Source organism: Barbus barbus (genome assembly GCF_936440315.1).
Source record: "Barbus barbus genome assembly, chromosome: 10".
NCBI classification, from domain to species: domain Eukaryota; kingdom Metazoa; phylum Chordata; class Actinopteri; order Cypriniformes; family Cyprinidae; genus Barbus; species Barbus barbus.
In genome coordinates, this window is record NC_136738.1 from 19,255,950 (window position 1) to 19,274,258 (window position 18,309).

General features: G+C 39.5%; 1 protein-coding gene across 1 annotated transcript; it reads right to left on the minus strand.

The window, feature by feature from the left end:
- Positions 1-389: 389 nt before the first annotated feature.
- LOC306876481 (ETS translocation variant 5-like) lies at positions 390-11,924 on the minus strand. The gene is made up of 13 exons (XM_079427689.1): positions 11,619-11,924; positions 9,829-9,964; positions 9,636-9,729; positions 9,410-9,457; positions 9,003-9,053; positions 7,129-7,252; positions 6,763-7,047; positions 5,817-6,103; positions 4,398-4,457; positions 4,212-4,280; positions 3,783-3,952; positions 2,300-2,401; positions 390-2,180 (listed from the first exon to the last, which is right to left on the minus strand). Exons 2-13 carry the CDS (start codon positions 9,874-9,876, stop codon positions 1,950-1,952), a joined length of 1,569 nt encoding a protein of 522 aa, XP_079283815.1. The 5' UTR covers positions 9,877-9,964; positions 11,619-11,924; the 3' UTR covers positions 390-1,949.
- Positions 11,925-18,309: the final 6,385 nt, after the last annotated feature.

An 18,309-nucleotide genomic window follows, 5' to 3' on the forward strand; every position in this document is an offset into this window, starting at 1 on the left:
CAGAAAATCCTCCAATCCAGGTGTGCAAAGCTTGTTGTGTCATACCCCAAAGGACTCAAGGCTGTAATGGCTGCCAAAGGTTCTTCAACTGAATAAAGGGTCTGCATAATTATGTAAATGTGAGATTTCAGTTTTTCTTTTTAATAAATTTACAGACACTTCTAAAAAGTCAGTTTTTCACTTTGTCATTATGAGGTAGATTGAGGAAAAAAAAAAAAAGAATTTAAACAACTAGTATAAGGCTGCAGCATAACAAAATTGAAAAAAGTGAAGGGGGTCTGAATACTTTATGAATGCACGGTGTAAATTATAATATATAAAATCAAACATGCAGCTACTCTGTCACTGAAATAGATGTGGGAGAAGAAAAAGCAGAACACAGTGCAAGTGAAGCAGAATGGACAGTTTATTGTACCCAGTACAGATTATAAACTCAGAAGTGTAAGGTACACATTGTGAGGGGACAAGGTTAAGCCTGTACAAGTGCAGACAACCCTTCTGTGGTGGATATTGAGACAAGTCCCTCGTTCCATGAGAAAACGGTTATTTTAGAAGCTGCACCTCTCATTTAAAAGGCACTGCTCTAGAACCCACCAGGAAAGGGTGTCCGGTAACCACTGGTGTGCAGTCACTGCAACACAGGGATCCACTAAAAACATACATAGAGTATCTGTTACAGGCAGAACTATACAGCTTACACAATAAAATCAAATAAATGCAGACTTTGCAAAAATATATAAGTTCATCTTTTCAAAAAAAAGAAAAAGAAAAGAGAATACAAATGCAGAGAACTTCACAACTCCTTTGTCCAGCATAAGCGATATGTTAGTGAATAGCTGATCACTGAATACATCATGCAAAAGGAAGCAGTGGTCTTTCAACAACTTGAGATTGGCAACGAGTAGCTGACCAGGAAATTTATTTTTCTTGTACCTTATTGCATGCAAGGCCCTGATACTCCTGCTTTCCTGGTGCATTAAAATATAGAATGATGCCAAAAATAATAATAATAATGTAAGAGGCTAAATGTTGTTTGACCTTCACTTACACTAAAGCAGGGAGAAAGTCTGACTAGTGCATCCCTTTTGAATGTTGTCAAGTGAGAAAATTATAATGTACTCTGTAATTAAAACTTTGGCTTTTTGGAAGTGAAAAAATTAAATGGCGACAGGCATACATTTAAAATGGGTTAACAGTCCTGTGAAGTTGACTAAATATACTAAGAGTGCCTCTGGTTTAACTTCACATCAACAACCCCTGGGTTAACCAGCATGAAAAAAAAAAAAAGTTAATATAAAACCGACACATGACAAAGGACTCGGAACAAAACCAAATAATACAAAAAGAACATGTTCTGTATTCCTCAGCATAATTAAAGCTGTCCACATTTAGTTCAACAAAAAGTGTTGTATAAAAGCCATCTTTCTAAAGAGTCTTAACGAGTCTGAAGAAACAAATGGGTCATTTTTTCTCCTTGTAAAATAAAGCCCTTTTGACTTCTTGTCTACATGGTTTGGAGGTAAAAACAAAATTAGTTCGGACCAAAAAGGCAACTGTTAAATAGTGCTGCATTTAAGTTTTTTTTTCTGTGAGGATGTCTTTTAATAATTCGTTAATTTTTCTTTATAAAAAAAAAAAAAGCAGATTGTCAAAAACAGAATTGCTACAATTCTCGCAGTGAGATCTGTCAGTCTTTCGGCACCGGTTGGCTCCAGCTCAACCTCTACTTCTCTGTGGCAGTGACCGTTTGCCACGAGAAAGGTTTAAGCGTGGGAAGCCAGCTTTCCTCACCTCCTTAACACCTCTCTCTCGCCTGAGAAAAGGTGCCTCGCAGATTTCTCCTCGTTCTTTTTTAATGATTGGGAGGGTTAATCTGGAAGTGGGCAACAGTTCAAAAGGAGTCGAGGCAATGGGGACAGATGTGTTTCAGTCAGATCAACAGTTCAGGCTCAGTACACGTAACCGTCAGGGAAAGGCATCCCAGCAACACACTGCTCGCCACCGTCCACCAAGTATGAAGCCCCTTCGTCATAGTGCACCAATGGAAGCGTGTCGTCATCCGCTCCGGGCAGGCCGTCGGGGTCTGCTTTAAGGTTGGGCCTCTGGTTGTCTGGGAAGGCCATTGAGAAGAGGGCCTCGGGATCACACACGAATTTGTACACGTACCTCTCTCCAGCGACCTGAAAAGAGAAAAGAGGCATTAGACCATCCAAAACAATTTTAAAACTTGGACCAATTACAGCAACTATTGTGATTATGAGCAGAGCATAGAGTAAACGAAGCGTGAACCTGCCTTTACCTTCTGCATGATTCCCTTCTCATAATAGTAACGCAGTGAACGACTGAGTTTGTCGTAGTTCATGGCTGGTCTGTTCTTCTGGATGCCCCAGCGACGGGCCACCTGAAAACACAGATGACGATTGTCATTACATTAGCCATTTCAATTTAGTTGGCAACAAAACTTGGAACATTGCAAAAACTCTCAAATCTAATGGTGTTCAAAAGAAGTCCCTGTCACTTTAAGAGAAATTTAAGAATTTTTTTTTATTAAATTGACTTGCAATGTAGAGCACACAAACGGTCTGACAATATGTTAAGAATTGGCAGATGCTTTTTGTCAGAGTAACAGTGTATCAGACAATAACATTGGCAAAGTATTCAGACACGACTTGCTTATCAAGGTATTAGGTTATTATACCGCGGCAGTCGTCGTGTGAAGCCCTCTTAGTGTGAAGACTGAAGAGTGTAAAGACCATCAACTCTACCGTGCGACTCCACCGGGCAGGGATAGAAGTATCGCTTTTTATTTTAGTTTTTTCATTTATATGTTTAGTATTGAAATGTTGTTTTATGCATGTGTCAATTTTATTTAATTTCTTTATTTTTTTTTTAAATATGAGGGTATATAGTATTTATAGAGTTGTAACTTTTAGTTTTAGTTACATTTTCTTATTTGTAAGTCGCTTTGGACAAAAGCGTCTGCTAAATGACAAAAGTAAAGTAAGTAAAAGTTATCAAAAAAGTCATATGACTACCTCAGCATCTAAGAACTTCTGTAAATGTGTTTTAATTAACGATGCGTGTAAACGTCTTAAAGAGGTAATTCACTACCAGGGATTTTATTAAAACTTGGTTGTCTATGTAGCCATGAACTGGGAAAATGTTTTTGAAATCCGTGCTAAATGACAAGAGAACAGAAAAATGCGAAAAACGAGTTCTCTTTGGAAAGGAAAAGTATGGAAACTTCAGCACCCATAATGCACGGAGTTCAAGCTGATTGTCTGTGGGTGGGAATATAAAAATGTGGAGGTAAGATTTGTAGCTAAAAAATAAATTAAAAAAACATCCTGAAGCAGTCTAATAAACCAGGAGATCCATGTGTAGGTTAAAAAAAAAAAAAAAAAAAAAAAAAACAAAAAACATTTACATATACTACCAACCATTAACTTGAATGAATAAAATGAATTAATTTCAAGCATTTTTTTATGTGAATAATTTTTTTTTAACTTCCTTTGTCCTATAACTATTAAAAGCCAAAAATAAGTCAGTGTAGACAGAAAGTGAAGTGGGAGAGAGAGGAAGGATCGGAAGAGTTCCTCAAGCCAGGATTCAAACTCGGGACGCCCGTAGTGCAATGGCGATTCATGTCGGCGAACTGCCCACAAGGCTATCGGCACTGACTTAATGTGCATTTTAGAACTTTTATTCGCATTTAACAGGGCTACTGTAAATACTGTGTGTGCCTGAAAGAAAGCAAAAAAAAAACTAATGTTGGCGCTCACCTCCTCAGGCTCAATAAGTTTGAACTCCATTCCACGTCCTGTCCAGGCAATGAAATGACCGTTGGCAGGATCATCCAGCAGCGTAACTAGAAACTGCCAAAGCTGGAGGGAGCCACGACGTTGGTAAGGTGGGCCGTCACGATACACAGAGGGCTCTTGCTTTACCTTCCCTGTCAGGAACAAGAATTACGACGATTAGAGTTTGCCTAGAGCAGCAAGAACAAGAATGCGAGAAATTCCAACACAAATGTGGCTAATGTGGACACAGCCTTCATTTCGCACCACAGTACTAGCTCTCTCTTCAAAGAAGGGGGTGCCCTGGTGAATCTCTACAATGCAGACGGAGCACTTGACAACTACGGAGATGACCATTTTACCATTAACTTGTCTTTGATTTGGAACTATACATGACCTGTTGTGCACTCTTACCTTCAAGTCTCTCGGGAACCACACAGGTGTCGTCAAAATACAACTGCTGATCTCTGTCAAATGAGAAGTCTATAGGCAGAGGGAAGAAACAAAGACACTGTATGTTAGATTAAGACAGGACAAGATGATTTTAGCATGCTGGAGCTGCAGTCATGTAGTATATGCTTTAATGGTAATGCCACTTACTCTCATGGTTTTGGTAGAAGCTTGCTGCTCTCCCAAATGAAGACTGACACTTAGGCACTTCTGCAAAACAACATACAACGGGATTATTAAATAATTAGAAATTACCAATTATAAATGAGTCAGCAGTTCATTTAAAACTATAATTAAAGATAAAATGAACATGTTTACTGTTTTCAAGGTTATTAATGTTGACTAAAACTATACAAAACATTTGTTACTTGAAACTAAAATGTTAACGGAAATAAAATACACCAAAAAAACAACCTCAAACTTATTTGAATTTAAATTCCAATAAAACTTTTTTTTTTTACATCAACTAAATGAAAAAAGTAAAAACTAATAAAGAAAAAACTAATGAAAAATTATAACAGTACTCAGCGATTATAAAATAACTGTCTGTTCCTTAATTCTAATGAAGACATAGATATTTGGCATATAAACAGGTTTTATGGGAGCTCTAAAAAGGCAAGATGGTGAACAATAGTCATTCTGGCCTATTTGAAACACTGATGGAACATCTGGGCAGTGAATGTCCAGCCTCACACATCTGGTAGTGCTGGCTAAGCTCATATCAACACACCAAAGAAACATGCGGCATTAGCAGAGAGCACTGAGTCACCAAATAGGATTAGCCAGTGTGTCAAGATACTGGACCATGACAATCAAGTTTTATCTGTCCTTGTGTGTCCTGGTGATTTGGCAGGCCACTCCACCCCTTTCCTGTCTTACTTTGAGTATGCGATCCTCATTGATTGCATCAGATGCATCATCTGTTAGGATGCTGTACAGATGAAAAGACTCAGCCGCCCCCATGCAAATGCAAGACGTGACGTACACATTTATAAGAAGGATGGTAAGAGGATTTGGAATCACATCACTAACCTGCAAACATAAACCTAGAAGGATAGTATGAAACTTGGAAGAGTGCGTAAGGCTGAATGTATGGATCACAAACAGGAAGCATTGGGTTATGACGGATTATAACCCCACTAGCTTAGCTCCAACCCTGATCAAACTCACCTACCTGTGATTTTCAAATGATCTTGAAGACTCTGATTAGCATGCTCAGGTGTGTTTGATTAGGGTTAGAGCTAAACTCTGCAGGAATGGTCCAGATTTAAGGATCCCTGTTTTAGCATGTTAAATCGACAGCCCTGTTTATTAATAATGCTGCACTTAAGGAATGTCTAGGTATGAGGAGCACAGCCTTCTCAGAATGTCTCCTCTTTGCATGCAAAGGTTCAAGGTTTGCATGTGTGCATGCTTTTGTTCGTATACACCTCACTAAACAACGCTAAAAGTCACAGGCCCATGCAAGCACACAAAATACATTCCATGCCCTCACCCAGATAGCTCTCGTGAAGCCCAGGCAGATTGTGAACACTTGAATACATTCCTAAGAAATGGGACAGTCCTCACCAGAATCAAAGCAGAAGTCTCGTGGCTCTTGCTTGATGGCCATCGGGTGGAAGGCAGCCTGGGATGGACCCATGTTGGGAACACCTTGCTCAGCGTAGCGGGGGTCTAGGAGCTCCTGTTTGAAGCCCTGAGGAGGCACTGGAACCAGGGGCTCGGACATTTGGCGATGGTAAGGTGGCCTTCCATCTCTTGGTGAAGTGCTGGGGACCTGTGGCATGAAGTTGGGTCTTCCTTGGGTGTCAGAATGTGGGAATGGAAGGCAAGGCTCTGAAAGTTGCCGCTGAAACCTGCAAGACAACAACAACATTCAAAAATCAGAAACAACTTGAGTAAATGACACAGTGCACTTTCAGTTAAATCCAAGCAGCTGCTTATAATTCAAGGAAGTCATAAACAAACAGCATGTTAAAATATAGATGTGTTAGTCATGTGACACGATAAATAAAAGAGCAGCTTAGCACTAGCACTTTAGAGTCTTCTGCTAGAGGCTGTAAATGATGTGCCACACATTCTCCGGAAAGCTCCCAGGAATTCAGCTACAGGTGGCAGGGCAGGACGCCAGCCAATCTATTCCCACGGGGGTCATGTTATTAGAGCCCCCCAGCAGTGATGTACACCACATTTTTTGACCTTATAAAATGAGTATGGTTATAGGGTCAACTGCCATAATATATTTTAATCGCTGTCAGATGTTTAAAGCATTTATTTATTTTTAATTCAGCAAGAATGCATTGCATTGATCAAAAAGGACAGTCAAGACATTTATAATGTTACAAGTTATCTATTTAAAAAATGCTGTTCTTTAGAAATTTTCCAATGTCTTGTTTCAACAAAACATTAAGAAATTATAATAAAAATAAATGTTTCTTGAGCACCAAATTAGCATGTTAGAATGATTTCCGAAGGATCATGTGACACTGAAGACTGGAGTAATGCAGAGACTCACCTAGGTTCATTACTGAAGTGAGTGTCACGGTTTAAGGGTGGACAGGGTACTGCAAATGGTGGGCTCTGGCTGTGGTGAGGGAGAGCCTGCTGGCTGGGGGTGGTCTTGGTCATTGAAGGCTGCCCATGAAGGAGACGCTGCCCTAATGTTGAGTTGGATACGGGAGGAGGAGTCTGTTCATGCAGGGGATGTGTTCCCAGAGTGTTGGTGGGAACACATGGTGAGACGGGCGTTGAGGGAGGAGTCAATGGCTTGAACCCAGCTGTGGGCTTCCTTTCATAGGCACTGTATTAAGGAAAACAAAGACAATTAATTACGCTGACAAGAAGATATAAATGACATTGAGGTGGATATCTAAGAAAGTACCTGTAGCTGTAAAGGCACTTCTCTCCATACGGCATGGGACTTCTATCCTGGCTACAGGGGGAGAGATCTTTGGAGGGACTCAGTTCACGTTTGATCTTCACCGGAGGTGGGCCATGAAACATCACTGTGAGAGAAAAGAGCAGAAGGAGATGTTTCTAATGAAGCAGAGCGCCCAGTCAACAGAAGTGCAGTGAAACGCCTCAGAAGGAGATTCTTCTCCACCATTAAACCGCCATATTTCACGGGTAATGACAATCGACTGCGAGGCATAAAAGCTGTTCGTTCTGCCCATCAGTATCATGGTGCAGAACAACACATGAAATCAAAGCGCTCCCCTCAGATTTCCATCATAGCTGAGTCAATACTCATGAATCTGTGTGGTCGTAATTCAATGATTGTGAATGATTTTCCTCCCTGCACTGTAACCATTAGCCCCTGGATCTCAGCATAAAGCTCTCATATCCGGCGCCACATAATGGCCAACGCAACTGGATCCACACGAGTCGAGCCAGATAAATCACCCAGACTGTACTTAAAAGACAAAAGGTAGGCACGTGGAAGCTAAAAAGCATTTGTTAAAGTGTTTGTTCATTGAAAATGACCACATCTGATGTGCTCTATGTGATTATTATGTGTGAAGAAAAACCTGTTAAAAATACAAATCTGTTCATCAGAAGACTTGGGTTAAACTACTCTATTTATGTGGATTACGTCTCTTAATTAACTTTTTGCTGCGTTACATTTTTTTGTGGGGTGAACTTTCAATGGAAGGACAGAAATCTCTCAGGTTTCATTCAAAATATGTAATTTATGATAATTGAGAATATTTTCTGCCCTGTGGCCATTGAGGTTATTGCTAAAGAAGAGGCCATCGATTATTGTAGTGAAAGTGTAGGAGGGCATGGGGTGCCATGTGAAGTCCAGATGACCCCTGGATTCGGAAAAGACTATGAAAAGGTTGCACTGGAATGCCACATGAAGAAACCTATGGTTCACATTCAAAAAGTGCCAGATTTAATAAACAGCATGTCAGAAACCTTCATAACATGGTTATGCTTTTCAGTAACGCCACACTGACTTGCAAAACTGCACCAAAACGCATGCCCTTGTACACACCCAGTCTCCTAGTCTCAACATCAGACGAATACAAAAACAAACTTCAGAGACAAACAGGGGGGGGGGGGGGGGGGGGGGGGGGGTTCCTTTGGCTTTGATTCCTGTGGCCAGGCTTTAACAAATTGGGTGCGTTTGGACTGAGAACCCTCAATGAAGAGAGCTTCAGTAGCTGTGGATTAGGTGGGTTTAGGTAGGCCTTTTCCTCTCCCCCTTCCCGCTGGAATCCAGTCCATTCCAGAGGCTGAACGGAGTGCATGAAAGTGTGAAATCTGATTATGAGCTTGGATCATGTGATGCTGATACCAATCGGCTGATTTCACTGAAAAAATAGGTAGTTGTGGGGGTTCTCGCTGAGAGGATTCAGGCAAGAATAAAAAGCGGAAAGACCATTTAAGCCCTAATAAATCAAAGCACTATTGGGCTGAGTGTGTGGGGTTACACCACTGACCATGGTAAAGAGCAAATCAATTACTTTAAAAGTTAATGCATGCTAAAATATCTAATATGCACTATAATAAGAGCTCCATAACTGCCGGCATCTTCAACAACTCAAATCAACAAGATTGTCTGGCCACTCGACACCATTCTTAGTCTAAACTCTCCTTTGTTTCCCATGAAACTTTGGCTTTAAATTAAAGCGAGAGATGAATAATAAATAGCTCCAAGAGTTCAGCCTCTGCCGTTTTCCCTAGCCCTCTCTGGACTGCATCCAAAGTACACTGCCAAGGAGAATAAATAATACATCTCAAGGTACTCACAGCTCTCCGACTGGAAATCTGGGACAAACTGTTCATCATCGGGCACATGAGCTGTGGAGAGAGATTGGAGAGCATGAAAGAGTTGCAAACAATGCTCTCTGCTGATAAACAACCCGCAGATCAATGTCAATTTGTCAGACAACATTTATTTTTGTATTTTTTTTTCATCAAAAAATGAACAGCCATCTCAGTGCCAACTTTTTGGACACTGCTGCAAAGCTAGTGCAGTGGACCAAATTAAATGGCCAGAGCGTCATGAAAAATAAACCGCAGCTGGGACAAAGTGTATCACCAAGTTATATATTCCACATGCATATATTATAAGAAATATTCATGAGTCTGAAATATAAATGTCAACTGCATGAAAAAGCAAAAAATGCCATGCATGAAAATAAAATGTTACAAACCTTCTGCGATCCAGATCTCTTGCAGCTGGCTGAGGTCCTGGAAAAGTTCTACAGATGACAGGCAAAGACATGAACACCCACTATGACCCAAGTATTTAATAAATGAAAGGCAGCATTCAACAATCACAGCATCGATCAAACTACTGCTCTCTCACTGTTAATGCATCTCAATAATCAGATCCATCTGCTAAACATGCATTAGTCATATTTATTAGGATGAAATTACCCTCTGTGTCCTGAGCGAGTTCAGTCTCCACTAGCTTTCTTTTTCTGTCGTTAACTGCTCGGCTATACGGTTCCTCCACTTGTAATGACTTTTGCTGTGGAAAAACACTTATGGTCAGTGTTGCCTAATTTAATACTGAAAAACAAAACACCATTAGCTTTATGCATCTACAGAAAAGCAGAAATTTACTTACATTAGGTGGGACCATAAATGGTACTTGCTGGTCATAAAATCCGTCCATGTCACCTGGGTCTTCAAGAAAGCTCCCAGAAAAGGGTCTTCGCTTAAAAGCGATTGTTATATTGACCTCTCCGTGTCTTCTGTTTTCTCTAATGAAAAAATAAATAAATAGATGAATCAAGCGGTAGATCTACTGGACAGTCAAGTGTGTCCCACATCAAAACACCAAGCCCTGCATACAGGCAGACAAAACCCTCAGATCCTGTGTATTCATCTTCCCCCTTCTCTCTCTCTCTGTTGCCCATCACAACATCCCTCCTGACAGCCAGAGAGAGAGAGAGAGAGAGCGCTGCTTAATGCAATCCACAGTAGAGAATGAGATGAATGTAAACCTTACATAAACAAAGCCAACCATCTGTGCTGCTGATTAGACTATGAAAGGAATCGTGAACATATTAAGAGAAACTGAGGAACATGGAAAGCATACATTTCGTGTTACACTACATTGATATTCCACTTATAGAACTAGTCCATGAATAAACATTGAAAAACTGAATTGCTGTCCAAGCATCTATTCTGAGGAGCACTGGATACTAACTCACTGGATCACACTTGGAAGGGGTGACTCTGAGGACCATGCCAACTTTTCTTGTGCTTCTCAACAAAACAACAGCTCTTTACTTGATACTATAAATGTATTTTTTTTATGTTTATAGTATAATTATATATGATGTTATTATTGTACGCATTTTATTATGCTGACCTTTCTTTTGATACTGTTTCAATAAAACAACAATTCCTCACTTAACTGTTAAATGAAAAAAATAATTGTAAAATGTTATTGCAACTCTATGAGAAGTTTGGTTTGTGATTTGAAGTCATTTAGCAGACGATTTTATCCAATGCGACTTACAAATAAATAAATAAATAAACACACCTTATAAAATATAACATTTATTTTTATTATTTATTTACCCGACATGTACACATACAATGACATTTCATATTAATAGTTGATAAGTGATGGAAGTCTAACTAACATGTAAAATAAATACTAATGAATTTACGGTGAGAGCTAAATTCATGAACGAAGGGAAAACGTTACGCGTAGAGCAACAAGCTCGCACTTTTTACAAGCTTACCATGCTTAAAACAAAGCTTTGTTACTCTAAAAATGCACGAAAGAGAAAATAAGTAATTAGTATTAACTCAAAAAACACAAAATACCACCACCAGTAAACTCAAGTCAGGAGGTAACAATTACTTTAAATCTAAATTTTTTTTCTTTTAGAATAAAGAGACTTTTCCAAATACATCACGCATTTTGTGTCTTATTATGCGGAAAAAAGCCGAAAAAACCTAGCGTTAAATGAAGTGCTTAAAGTGAATAGAAGATATAAGCAGGGGTAAGGACCTCCTCCCACTCTGAGCCCCCTGACGGCCTCTTGTTTTTCTCAATGAAGTGAAACTCGATCCGTGAGGGGGGAAAAGAGAGACCTCCATTCACAAAACCATACACCGTTCAGGCTGCACCTATAAATGTCACTAATGCTGAGCGCACAAGCTTCTGTAAAGACTGCAAGGGCGCAAAATATGACAAGAAAACTTCATGCATTAAAATGGTTGCCAAACAGTATAAGCCCTCTCTTGGAGAAAATGGCGTTCGCTTTCCCTCAAGGCGAGATAGCTGTATTTGCAGTTGCAAGCCCACGATAAACTTACGAGCTGCGCAAAACAACCGCTTTCAAACAGATATTTAAATGAACGCCGTACAAATATTTGAGGAATGAGGGTTAAACTCACCGTATAGACGACGCGCCTCTCGCAGTGGACTGAAAAAAACAGCTTTCAGATTTTAATCCCAAAAGGACGCAGTGCGCTCGTACTGATCAATAGATGCGCTCTCTCCGACTCTCAAAACTTGAATGAGGCTTTGTAAATGGACTGCTCGGTTTTCCCTTGGCCTCGAGAGGCGTTTGAATCTGAAAGCCCATTGGCTCCGAGCGCACGTCATTCACATCTCTAAACCAATGATTTGCGAGCATGATTGGAATATGTATGAGGCGCTCAACGGCCAATCGAAGCCCTGTCTGTTCTATTTTTATGAATGGCTGAGTTTCATTCACTTTCAAGATTTTTCCCCGCACGTTTCCAGAGGCTCTTAAAGGGCCAGAGAGCCAGAAGTAGAATCGCCAGCAAAACACATCAGAAGTTGGAGGACAGTTCAATAAAAATCCATTTAATTAGCCAATATTTAGACTAGACTAAAACAAAGCTGATTTGCGCACAACGAAATAAGGTAAACGAATATACCAGTCAATTGTTAATGCATGTCTCAACAAACTTTCCAAACAGCTCATAATGTGAGTATTAAACACTGAATATTGGTTATTCAACCAGAAAGGGAGGACTAGTCTGGAATTTCCTACAGGATTTTAGAATAATACTTTTCAGTTTATGAGTAGGAAAAAAAAATGTCTGTGGTTAACACAACTTGAAGAGACTTTTACGTTTTGTTCTATAAAATAAACTCAAAAAAAAAAAAAAAAAAATGCAAACGTAGGCAATGCAGGTCAATTATTTTTTTTAAATAATAATATAACATTGATGATAAGTTTATTATTGCCGTTAATATTTATAATTACTAAAGTTTTTATTATTATTCTAATTTAAGTGGTTGAATAAATCATAATGTTAAACATGCCCAAACATTCATTTTACACAAAGTAAAAAAAGTTAGTTAATATAACTATTAATTGATACAATATTATTATTTTTATCTGCTACACAATGAACTGCACAATCTTGTGATGTGCAAGGGATTTACAATGTATTATTGTGGTCAAGGCCAGATGTCCTAGAATCTATATTTAACAAAGCTGTTTCTGTGAAAAAGAGAGGGAGAGAAATTCTGCGTCAAGCGGAGGATAATCTTCAAAATCCTTCTGGCTTTCGAGCAGAGCCCACTTTCACAGGAGCACAATGATAGCATGAACAAGATGTGCAGTATGCAGTTACTGGTGTCATTGTTTCTCCTGCTAGATGCTGCTAAAGCTGGGCTTTTCAGCTCTGCCGAGCTGTCAGGCTCTTCACTAATGTGGTGGGAGGTGGGAAGGGGGTGGCCAAGAGTATATTCTATTTCCATTATTCTGCTTCCTAAATCCAGAGTGGTGTTGACACAGGCATCATCAGCAGGACCCGTCTCTTTGATATCTTTCATTTTTGGGACAGATAATGAAACGATCCGCTATCACTCACTCTGATAATGAGAAGGGCTTATTTGTGCCCATGACTGGGTCAGTGTGACAGTTCTGGCAGCCTGCCCTTCTCTGGAAATGTGGGCTAATTCGTGGAAGGAGATGTACCGCACATGACAATAGAGTTAAATGAGGGGTGACGGACAGAGCAGCAAATCAGATTCCTACACCGTTATCATATGTAACACACAGAAGAATTTAAACTTTTCAACCTTGTTATTGTATGTAACCTATGCACTATGCCTGAATACACCCAGAAAACTGTGTAAAATCAGCTTGGTACAGACAGTTAATGAAGTGGAATGAAGGTTAACGCAGCCTTGGGCCATTGGTGCTCTCCCAAAGAGAGACATGATGGGACTTGACTATTAATAGTTCATGGAGAGATAATTCCTGCTTCATTATCTCTGCACACCCATGCGTAGGCTTTACCCCAGCTCACAGCTTCTTGTTGTGTCATCTGCATTTTTCTTCTAACAGGGCTGTATTTACAAGCGCGGAGGCCACAGGGCTGCCTGACAAAAACAAACAGTCATACAGCCTCACATGGCAACCCTCTGATACTGTAAATTACACTGAAAGTATAGTGATAGTACACATGAATCATCATGTACATGCACATATATTTTCCCATTGATAAGATGTCCTCTTAATATTTGTTTGAGTGTTGCACTGTGATACACTGCTAGTGAAGAGAGCATTTAAAGTAATATTCTGGGTTCATTAAAAGTTGAGCTCAAATGGCAGCATTTGCGGGATGATTTTAATCACCACCACCACAAAAAAAAAGAAAAAAAAAAAAAGAAAATACATATATTCCTTGATTTCTTAAAAAAAAAGGCAAATCAGTGAAGCGCAATGGAAGCAAATAGAGCCATTTTTGGGAATTTAAGCAGGAATGTGAAGTGAATTTTATAAAAGCACATATGCATTTTTCTAGACGTTTTAAGGTTAACAATGTTTTCATGCTAAAACTGCATTAAGCTTGCTGTGAAAACCCCCTTTTGGAACCTTTATTTTTTTTTGGCATAATGTTGAGCTTGACTTGTACTGAACCTGGATCATTTCTTCAATGTATTTCATGAATCCTGCAGGATGTAGTTTGGTTACACCACAATAACAGCTTGTAACAATACCTTCCAAAACCGCACCTTTGTACTAAAAATCTAAATTTACGGTGCATATTAGTACCCTTTGAGCATACTCCCCCAATTTTACCCCAAAGATAAAATTTTCTGAATCTAGAGGAGGCCACAAAATCTAGTCAGCACTCAGTACAGATTCTCACTTCGGTGTCCAGGGTCAGCATAATGTTCAGTATAATGGGAGAATAACACACCCATTACTTTGGAAAGATTGAATTAGAAAATTAGCCAATGTCTTGCAGTTACATCATGGTATGATTGAAACTCAAGTGTGCAAGTCTATACAGGTGCAATCATGACAGGTGTTGTCTGAGAGATGAAGTGTCAAATGTGTGCTGACATAAGGACTGAACTGTGTGGATCTTAAGTACCATGCTAAAAGCTCAGTATTTCCCCAGAGTGCCTCATATCATCAGCACAGGGGCACCGAAATCTGTGATTTATTGTGTGAACTGAAATTCAATCACATTAAGTAGAGGATTGTGTTGGGCGCCTTTGCTGGATGTGAGTAAGCGTCCCAGCCGAGCCACCCAATGACCCACACCTGACGCAAAGCTTCATTCTTTCCTTTTATTCAATAAAACTCTTTTGTCCATTAACATGGATGCCAACAGCTTACAAGAACCAGAGTAACAGTCTAAGTGGGTCTTTCGAGGGCACGATTCACCCTTTATCCCCATCTCAGTCTGCAGGACTCCTGTCCTTGAACCTTGTTGCCTACCTACCACACAGATGGACTGCTACAAACCACACTAACTCTAAGGCAGGAATAAGACAGTGAGTTAAGCACATATGTAGAACATCACATTCAGGGTTGATATGGGCTCTACTGCATCAGTGGCGCTCAATACCGCTCATCTGTCCCAGCTAAGAATAGAGCTACGCTGAGATAAGCCGTATTGTCTCTTCATATTTAAAGGGCTAGTTTACCCAAAAATTCTGTCATTAATTACTCACCTTCATGTCGTTTCAAACCCGTGAGACCTCCGTTCATCTTCGGAACACATATTAAGACATTTTTGATGTAACCTGAGAGCTCTCAGACCCTCCATAGACAGCAAGGGTCCTTACACGATCAAGGTCCAGAAACGTAGCAAGGAGATCAGTAAAATAATCAATGTGACATCAGGGGTTCAGCCGTAATTTTACGACGCTACGAGAATACTTTTATATGCAAAGAAAACAAAAATAACGACTTCATTCAACAGTTAGTCTCCTCTACGTCAGCATAGCGCCATTTTGGAGAATATCCCCTGGAAGGAAACGGCATAGGCTTTTCTGTGTCAGCTGCACCGCATGGATACGTCTTTTAAGTATATTTATGATTTGATTTGAATGACAACAGTGCATCCGGTGTGCGGCTAACACAGAAGAGCGCACGCAGTTTCCGTCCAGTGGATATTCTCCAAAATGCCGCTAGGGTGACGCAGAGGAGACGAATTTGAATCAAGTCTTTTTTTTTTTCTTTTGCGCACAAAAAGTATTCTCGTAGTTTCTGAAAATTACGGTTGAACCCCTGATGTCACATGGATTATTTTACCGATCTCCTTGCTACGTTTCTGGACCTTGATCGTGTAAGGACCCTTGCTGTCTATGGAGGGTCTGAGAGCGCTCAGATTCCATCAAAAATATCTTAATTTGTGTTCCGAAGATGAATTGAGGTCTCATGGGTTTGAAACGACATGAGGGTGAGTAATTAATGACAGAATTTTCATTTTTGGGTGAACAATCCCTTTAAGTGCAGGATTCTGGTTCACCGTCCTTAAAAATCTTTCCTGGTTTGGTCCCAAGATGCCAGGGTTGGGCAAAATTCTGAACTGAACAAAATCATATTCCTTTCCACTCATGTTTGAATTTGAATAGAATTTCCCACACACTACACAAATTTGAATTGGAATGACAGGAAGAGGAATGCATTGAATTGTAATTGAAAAAATAAATTCAACAGTGAATGCATCCTGGAAAAATAAAGTTTTTTCATCTATTCATCATTCTCTGTCTGTGAGGCCAACAAACCCTCAATCTTTAAGACTTCTCTGTAAAACTTCCAAAAAAGGTCAAGCTGTACAGTTTTTTTAGTGGCACATGAACTTTGAATTACAATACATTTTTAATTAAAATCCCCAATTCAGATTTAGAATTTGAATTAAAATTTAAAATTCAATTCTGAAGAAAGCACAACCCTTCAAGAGGCAGCATGGTTTGACAGATAAAATAGTGTTATTGTTATGAGAAAAGAGACAGTGATGGGCAGAGCAATCACAGTTTTAGGACAGCAACAAATAATAGATAAAAGCCATCCAGTCCACAAATGAAGACATATGAGGTGTCAAAGACATCATGGAGCTCATTTGTGTTGTGCAGGACATCGCTCTATCACCACTCTTCTCTGAGAGCGAGTAGGCCGGTATGATGACACTAACAAAAATGAGTTATTGCAACACGGCAAAACAGATGTTGACCCCCCCCCTATTTTGTTCCTTCATTTGGTTGATTTTTTTCAGTGACTTGTATTGCAAAAGTCTTATTCCAGGCAAAATGCTATTTTGTACTGGTAAGTTAAGGCTATCAGTTATTCACAGAATTGACACAGAAGGTGACATCGGTATGACATTTTCCAAACGTGACATTCCTCATTCGCCCATCGATTGGCATACATTGGTGCCAAACCTCAGTTTACAAAATACGAAACAGAACAGAGAACATCCACAGAGGTACTTGTACAATGAACATGCTACTAACAGACTGAGGAAAAGCACAGTGGGTAGATACAAGGGGCCTGGATAGGGTCCAAAAATATAATCATGTGAAACTAATAAAGTAGCAACAATCAGCGTGGTCTCTCTTCAAGCAGACGTCTTTGTCTTTGTTTCAGCAGGCATGCGGTGGTTAAACTTTAGAGAAAATATAAACAATATCTATATATACACATGACTGTTTAAAATCATTCTAAACTGTAAAATGAAAAGTAGTTGTAAACATGCACTTGTAACCAAACCGCCGTTTTTTTAACACCAGACTGTCACACAGGATAAACCATCTGTCCAATGACCACAGGAACAATGGGGCTCTTTTAGCCAAATCCACCATTAAGTTCTATGATAAACCGACTCGCTGGCTGGAGGTGAGCGTCTGTTCTGTGGTCATATGGAGAGATTAGAATTTTTAGGACACTGGCATAGCTTCTGCGGTTCAGTGTTCTTTAAAGGGAACGTTAACTTGCTAACCCTGGTAAGAGCTCAGTTTCCAAAGTCAACACCTGAACTTTAAGTCAATCTGACCCCAGTTCTGTATTGGTGAAATATATATATATATATATATATATATATATATATATATATATATATATATATATATATATATACACACACACAGTTCCAACACAGACCTTTGCGCCCTATGGCACACTGCGAAAGCATCTGATGATCACTGCATGTTGATCTATATCAGGCATATCTGCCTGATGGCTACAGTCAATCATGTGACCCATTAGCTAATCTCTGATACTATATTAAGTTATACCTTTAAACACATTCATATATATACACACAAGGCTCTTGGATTATATGAATACTGATACATTGAGGGCATCTTTAAGTTAAATACTCTACGGGCCTTCTCAGAAGGGCTAAAAAATGAAAAAGCTCACTTTTTGGATCTATAAGTCACTGTTGTCACCATAACCGTAAGTAACTTCTGTTCTCTGCATTCATCTGGGCCGCTTTCACACCCGCTTGACTGTCGACCTGAAATTGCGAGCTGATGTTTTCATGCTGCAATTAAGAATAGTGTTTCACTCCCTGAAATAGGAAGTTAAATTTAGGCTCCGTCCATGCAGCAGTAAATCAAACCCCACTGCATTAGCTTGTTGTGACTGACGAGGACCTGAGGATTCAGTGTCAATAGCAGCGCTGGATCGATTTCAGCCCGCCTCTGAATGGAGATGCTGTAAGCTTCAGTGAAGAGACTTTCTGTTTTTTTCTCAGAAATATGTAGCAAATTTTTTCTTAAATGGTTTCTGTAACAAAATAACAATATTTCATTTGTTGACATTAGTTAATGCATCATGAGCTAACAATTAAGAATATTTTT